This window comes from Mycteria americana, chromosome Z, assembly GCF_035582795.1.
Source record: "Mycteria americana isolate JAX WOST 10 ecotype Jacksonville Zoo and Gardens chromosome Z, USCA_MyAme_1.0, whole genome shotgun sequence".
Lineage (NCBI taxonomy): Eukaryota > Metazoa > Chordata > Aves > Ciconiiformes > Ciconiidae > Mycteria > Mycteria americana.
In genome coordinates this window covers 74,828,118-74,835,468 of record NC_134396.1, presented here as the reverse complement: position 1 = coordinate 74,835,468, position 7,351 = coordinate 74,828,118, and the positions used below count along the sequence as shown (strand labels likewise).

Here is a 7,351-nt window from a genome sequence, read left to right as displayed (position 1 = left end):
AATAGGAAACCACAGAATGGGTAAAACACAAAAGATTAAGACCAACATAATTTTGGGAGTAACAGTAAAATAAATAAATAAATAAATAAGGCTGAAGAGGGAAGGTGCTCTAGGCTCTGATAAATACTCCTAAAATCAAGCTTGGCTATAAGCAGTGGTCTTCTCATAACAGCAGAAAAACAAATACAATCTCGAGTTGTGCCTCTGCAAAATTGAACAGTGTCAAACATCTGATATTAATGATAGGAGCCACATCTCTCTCAATGACAACCAGTATTTTCCACCCAAGCAATCAAATGAAGAATTTTAGACTTCGCTTTATTGAACAGTGATGAGATTATAGATAATCTAATAGTAAAAAATGTCTTTGGATAAAATGCAGACTGTCCCAATTTGCATTAATAGAAAGACAGATCAAGACAGATCTGTTAATGTGTTTCTATTACAGAAGTGAAAGTTTTGAAAACCTAAGGGGACCAATTACTTAAGTCAGACAGAGAACTTATGGACTTCATAATTGGTGGGGCTTGAAAATTACTGAAAACTGCCCAAGCAGTCATGTAGAGAAATAGTCCAAATCTAAAGAGACTAATTACAGCTTTGGCAGCATGTAAGAATAACACAGAGTTTGCAATGAATGGAGAACATGGCTACTCATTTTGAAACTTACAGTGTGCAGGTGTTACATTAAAAATACAAGCTAATAACTGGAGAGCGGCACAGATCCACATCAGTAAGTATACTTAACCTATTGTGGTTTAGCCCCAGCCGGCAGCCAAGCACCACGCAGCCGCTCGCTCACTCGCCCCGGTGGGATGGGGGAGAGAATCGGAAGAGCAAAAGTGAGAAAACTCGTGGGTTGAGATAAAGACAGTTTAATAATTTGAACAAAATAATTGTAATGAGAAGGAAAACAACAAAAGAGAGAGAGAGGAACAAAACCCAAGGGAGGGAAAAAAGAAAAAAAAATAATAACAAAAGATACAATGGCTCACCACCCGCCAAACAATGCCCAGCCACTCTCCGAGCAGTGATCGCTACCCCCCCGGCCAACTCCCCCAGTTTCTATACTGCCCATGATGCCATATGGTATGGAATAGCCCTTTGGCCAGCTGGGGTCAGCTGTCCCGGCTGTGTCCCCTCCCAGCTTCTTCTGCACCTGGCAGAGCAGGGGAAGCTGAAAAGTCCTTGCCTGGTGCAGCAACAACTAAAACATCTCTGTATTATCAACACTGTCTTCAGCACAAATCCAAAACGTAGCCCCATATCAGCCGCTATAAAGAAAATTAACTCTATCCCAGCTGAAACCAGGACAAGCTGGAAGACAACCATCAGCACAGTGGAGATTCAGATCATCCCCCAGAGTATGCCTGACAGTTGCAGTAATAGAAATTAAGTAAAACAGCAGGAGATGAAAGGTTATGGGTATTGTGAGTCACATCAGTAATTTTTATAAATTGGTGGCAGGGTTGGAAACAGTCGTAATTCGAAAACTTCTTATAACTAGTATGCACCAGGACCTCTTTGCTCATAAATGACTATGATCCATCAATGTAATGACACTGTGAAAAAAGATGATTAGTTTTAGAATACATCATGAGAGGAGAAAGTCTCTAAACGTTTAATCTAAAAATAACTGTTTTAAGTTAAACCACCCATGTTCAAAACTATATTTAAATAGAAAAAGTGCAGAGAAAGGGATGATATTCAGAAAGCAGACTTCATTTTAAGCAGACTAAAGGAACTCGTATGCCTAGCTTCACAGATGATGCTTACTCTTTTCAAATACATCAAGGACTTGGGAGTAAGGGGGAAAATTAACCAAACAAAACAAGTTGTTTTAACTTAAGAACAAACACAGTGAGCTAGGTACAAATAAATACGCAGTGGAAGTTACTTTTGTGATAAGAGAGGGGTGATTCTGTAACAGGCATCCATTCAGACTTGCCTTGTGCAACAGACACCTGACTTGCTCATCTGCAACAGGAGGCAAATGAGACTTTGTCACCTAAGAGCTCCCATTTTGATTTTTGCATAAGAAGGGCGGAATTTTTTTTATAGTACCCAAGTGCTTCCAGGAAATCCCAACGCCTAGACCAAGAAATTGTCACCTTTTCTGGATTCCCTAACTGTCTTGGCACACTGTTCCTCTATCACCCTAGTGCATAGTTTGTTTGCTCCATGAGACACAGGGAGACACACTAAGTCTCTGTTGAGAGGCATTACTGTGCAGACAGAAAATACACACACTAACAGTAAAAACCAAATACCATATAATTATACCTCAGTCATAGTCATAAAGCATTCTTACTCTCTGAACCCATTATAGTTCAGGATCTTTCTCTAAATCTTGCTTTCTTCACTATCACTTTTCTGCAGCCTTTGCTGGTCCTTTGATCAAAATCACCATGCTGCATTAAGCTTCCTTTTACCTCTACTGAAAAAGTTGTAGCAACAGACAGTATTATTCTCTTCTGTTCCCAGCTCAGGCTCTTCAAACACCAGTCATCAGCATTGTAAAGGCACCCCTAAAAAAAGAAATGTGGCACCCAAAAGCTGTTGTTACAAACAGTATTTTATTGCTTTTATATACACTTTGGCTGATGGTATTTGATGACAAACTAGCGTTCATGTAGATTTGAACTATACCAACAGAACCTGAACGTCTATGAAGCAACTATTCAGTTCATGGACTGACAGATGTTGCAAGCCACATAAAATGCACCATGCTACAGCAGAAGGGCTTGTTTTAGGGGAAAAAAAAAGTAAACCAGAAAACCTCACTGAAGGAAAGCAACTCAGAATACTTACCACTTAACAGCATTATTGGCAAGGGTGAAGTAACCATTACTGGGTTATGCCAGTGCTTTTCGTACCCTGTGTCTTCAGCCGCTGAGATTGCAACAGAAGTATATGTGAAAATGACTTTCTCCTCATGCTGTCAACAGGGTCACCAATTTAAACATCTGTCATACTCAAATTGGTATAAGTATCCCACCAGCATTCTTCACAGATCCTACATTACCTTTAATTACACAGGCCCCAATGTTAGGCACGGCCCTGTGCTAAGACTACAGCTACAGACAGCTATCAATTCTTTCCAAACAGCTATGAATTTGCAGCAGTATCAGTTTTGATAAGCTATACAATATTACCAAAACTTTTTCTGGCCAGAGCTGTAGTTACTGTTGCTGTACTTGTTCTTCAGGCTACCTCATCATCTGAGCCTGAAGCCTAATGAAATCTGTAGGGCAACACCTATGCTCCTGCTAAGAGCAACAGTAATGCAGCATACCACAGAGGCCTAGTAACAGCAGCTCTTTAGAACGGCCAAGTGTGGAAGCAAAGCCAAATAAAATGTTCTCAACTGATCCACCCAAAATACTGAAGATAATTCTGCAGCATGGATTATGGTGACAGTAAACCCACTGGGAGGCTCAGTGGTTGCAATCTATCCCAGGTCATTATTCTGTGAGTAGTCTGAAGAGTGTCTGAGAAGACCACATAGCTTAGTAAAGCTATTTAAACATCCATCAAGCTAAAAATGTTGATCCCAACTTCAGTTTTGAAATGCAATTTTTCCAACACTCTATTTTTATATGTAAGGACAATTAGTGTTTAATTTAATGTCAATACACTGCAGTTTGAAGGGGTTCTCAGTGTACACCAGTTGTCAAAAGTGCTTCAGGAGTTTCACAAAATACACAGCCCAAGACCTTCAGATTTAAGATTTTATTTAGACACATTCAGCATGGTACACAATTGCAGCTATCCTTTTTCCATTGAAAGATGCTGTGTAGAAGACTTCAACTCTGCAAGAAAAAAAATTAACAAATTTAAGAACTCTGTTACCTTTGAATCTAGAAAAGTTATAAATATATGCTTTAACTAGAATTTTGATGGGCTTTGCTTCATCCACCACATGCTTTTGTAGCAGAGGCCTTGACTTACATGAAATCATACTGTTCTAAATGCTCCAGTTCAACACAAGTCTGCTGACTATTTTTTTCACCTTAGTCTAGGGAGCCAAAAACATCAGACTAGCAAAGGAATTACATAGATGACTTCAATTTGTTCCAATTATGAGATTCCAGTGAGGACTGTTATTTCCTTCCAAGAACTACCTGGGTCATTCCAGCTCCTCAAAAAGACTTATTGTTTCTCAGATTATAGAACTGACAATACCAGGTATTTCCAAAGTGGAATCAGGTCAAGATAAACTGAAGTGGCCTTTCAACTGGAAATGGCATACTTGCACAGTCTGAACTATGTCTGAGGCTTGCTTTGGCTGTTAGGATCAGCAACAAGTATCGATTAAAATAGTTGCTGCTGTTAATGACCTTATTTTAAGTGGACTTTATCCTGGAAATGGTTAGAAACATTGTATGTAGATGGTGTGATTCTTTTGACATGGCTGAAAGGAAGTTCATGAAATCTTGTTTTCCACTGAGTTTTAACTGGCACATCAGAAAGCGTTTACAGTATCACAGTTTCTCATACTGTTTTGTTCACATCACACATGCCAGTTATTCCTACAGATTACAGGAAGTTTAGCTTTATGTCTCCTCAAAAAAGAAGGTAGACATGGTTTTGGTTATAGTTATTATGCAAAGAAAACCAGTAGCACTCTTCTGTCAGTTAGCGCAGCTGTAGACTATCGCTGCAGTCAGAGAGGTGCGGCCTTTGGGGAGTCAAAGTTCACAAGTCAGTGACAGTGCAGCAGCCCTGTGGAGAAACTTAAACCTATTCATTATTTGAGGTTAGGTGCAACTGCAGGCCACAACTCTTAGGCACCTGGACTGCGAAAGGCTGAAAATTGTAATAATGCTTTTAGATGAGGTTAGACTCTTTAAAGCTCAGTGTTGACCACAGGTTCCACTATGCTATGAAATCTCACAAAAATCAGTTACCCAGTTAGCCCAATTACAGTCTGTCCTCTTCATTTCTTAAGAAGCTGGTGTCTGACTATAACGAAAGGGGCGACAAATCCACTTCCAAAGAATCCACACATTACTGCAAGTAATCGCCATTTGTTGTCCACAGAAAATGGAAGGTTCTAGAAGACAAAAAATGCATTTTAGTTTTGGAATCAATACAGTAATTACTTCCTCATCAACTTGAAAATGGTGAGAAGCTCAGAGCACTAACAGATGGAGTCAAGGTGACAAAATAAATATTCAGTCTCAAAACAATTTCCCTTCCTCTCAAGGGAAGAAAGACAGTAATTATAGTAGCTTGGATGTGACCTCTGGAGGTCATTTTGTCCACTCTTCCCCTCTACCCCCAGTTCAACGCCAGGCCAGTTTGCTGAAGGCCTGGTCCAATCAAGTATAAACGTGCCCGAAAATACAGATCCCACAGCCTCCCTAGGCAACCTGTTCCGATATTTAATTACCTTCACTGCAAAGACTTTCCTCATGTTCATTAGGTATGCAAAATTAATTTTTAGATGTAGGACTTAAGCGAACATGCTAAGCACAAGGTACATCAGAAAGCGTTTACAGTATCATTGTTGCCCCTCATACTGCAATGCTCATCATCTGTACCGCTGAAGCAGAAGGTTGCAGGGAAGGACACTGAAGTAATTCACACCACAGTTTGCTTTGCTGTGACCATAACAGCAATATCACGAGACCCCAAAGCCCACCCAACACCAGCTAGAGAACTGGCAACAGGTCAGTCATTATTCAGCTCCCCACAACGCCATCCAGTTCGCCGGGGCCTTAGAACCCGATTATGTGTAAAACCCTTAATGGGAGCTCATCGAGTGAGGAGCTCACCTTGAGCATGCCCGAGGCCTGGCCTCATTCCGGCGCCTACGGCGAGCAAGGGTAGGCCCGCACTGCGGCTCCAACGACACTCTTAGGGTTACCCCTCTCTCCAGCAACCTCCTGATTTCCCCTCGGTCCCTCACCCAGCAGCTGCGGCGGGGCCCGCCCCTGAGCTGCCCGTGGGCCGGGCGGGCGCCGCCAGCGCAGCGTCCTTCAGGGACACGTTTCTCCCCCTCCCGCTTTCCCCCCAGAATCATGACCGGCCCCCGCGGCGAGCCGTCACCCTCCCCCCCTCTCCCTACGCCATTCCCCCCCCTACGCCATCCCCTCTCCCGAGCCCGGCCGCAGGCCCCCTTCCCTTCCCGCGACCTTCAGGCCACGCCGCAGCGGGCCGGGGCCTCCTCCCCACGTTACCTTTCCAGGGCCGTCCTCATAGTGGCTCCTGCGGAGGGCGGAGGTGGTAAACCTGCGGACACCGGCAGCCAGCATGGTACCTGCGGACAGGGCAGCCCAGCGTCCCTCTCCCCTGCTCGACCTTCCCTCAGCACCGCCGGCGCCTTCTGGGAGCCGGGGGCGGGACCGGAAGGGAGGAAACGGTTGCTTCCCGAGGCATGATGGGAGTTGTAGTGCCGCGCCGAGCGGGGCGGTCACGTGGTCCCGAGCCGCGGCCTGCGGTTGGGCGCGCTCTGCGCTTCAGGGGCGGGAGCGTCCCGTGGGTCTCCGCCCCCGCCCGCCATGTTGTGGGCTGCCCGCCGTTCCCGCGCCCGTGGGGCGGGCGGGGCGCGGCGCTTCCCTCAGGAGGGGTCGAGGAAATGGCAGCGTACTCTGTAGAGGCGGTAGAAAAGCTCAGACGTGAGAAAAGGAAGCGGAAGCAATGACAGCAGTCGGAGTGAAAAGCAAATAAGCACCCCTGTGTTACCTCAGGCTAATCTGGCGAATAGTACAGGTCAGCTTGTGAAGGAGAGACCCTGGATCTTGGCTTCTTTGTAGGGTGGCAGAGCGGTGGTGGGGCGAGTCGAAATCCGTGCTTGATCTCTGCAGTGCTCTAGAAATAGAGGTCACTGGGTGTCGATTTAGCTGGTAGCCATAGTTTTAAAAACTGTAAGAGTCCAGTGAATATGGGCAAGGCAAATGGTGAAGATTTATGTGGTACTGCCAACGTTCATGAGTATATGCTGGCATAGGTTTCTTTCAAAGTTACACTTCAAAGAAACTTTGACAATATGGAGGAAAAAAACCCACAACGTACCACCTTTCATGTTTGGAAAAGGAATAACAAGAAACCCCAAGAGATTATTTCTAAAATTATGGTATCTATCTGTTTTCTTACATACAGTATTTTAAATAAAAGCTCTGCATTTTTATTTCAGTAAAAGAGGAGTTTGGTGCTGCAATCTCTGTTGCAGGGAAACAATTTTTGTAGTCTTTCTTCATAGTTACGTAGTATCTAAGCGAGGACTTTTTATGCTCACCAACATAACACAGTAATCAAGGCAGGTTGAAAGAACTGCGAATTTGAGCACTAGGACATAATTACATTAGTTTTTACCTAGAAAATCTATTTTGGAAAATTGAGTAAC

The 7,351-nt window shown here is 43.8% G+C and overlaps 1 protein-coding gene and 2 non-coding genes across 3 annotated transcripts; all 3 read right to left on the bottom strand.

The window, feature by feature from the left end:
• Positions 1-3,717: 3,717 nt before the first annotated feature.
• Positions 3,718-6,352, bottom strand: COX7C (cytochrome c oxidase subunit 7C). The gene is made up of 3 exons (XM_075488242.1): positions 6,186-6,352; positions 4,911-5,056; positions 3,718-3,812 (listed from the first exon to the last, which is right to left on the bottom strand). The coding sequence occupies exons 1-2, from the start codon at positions 6,258-6,260 to the stop codon at positions 4,940-4,942; spliced, it is 192 nt and encodes a 63-aa protein (XP_075344357.1). The 5' UTR covers positions 6,261-6,352; the 3' UTR covers positions 3,718-3,812; positions 4,911-4,939.
• LOC142402862 (small nucleolar RNA Z39) lies at positions 4,462-4,523 on the bottom strand. The gene has a single exon (XR_012773502.1). It is a non-coding gene; the product is annotated as a small nucleolar RNA Z39 (small nucleolar RNA).
• Positions 5,484-5,546, bottom strand: LOC142402855 (small nucleolar RNA Z39). Its single transcript, XR_012773495.1, has one exon. It is a non-coding gene; the product is annotated as a small nucleolar RNA Z39 (small nucleolar RNA).
• Positions 6,353-7,351: the final 999 nt, after the last annotated feature.

Bases quoted from the DNA above. Each gene is read 5' to 3' on its own strand.
- COX7C (XM_075488242.1), bottom strand. From the start codon at position 6,260: ATGCTGGCTGCCGGTGTCCGCAGGTTTACCACCTCCGCCCTCCGCAGG. The intron at 5,057-6,185 runs GTAACGTGGGGA...TTTGTCTTCTAG, and splicing joins ATGAGGACGGCCCTGGAAAG to AACCTTCCATTTTCTGTGGA.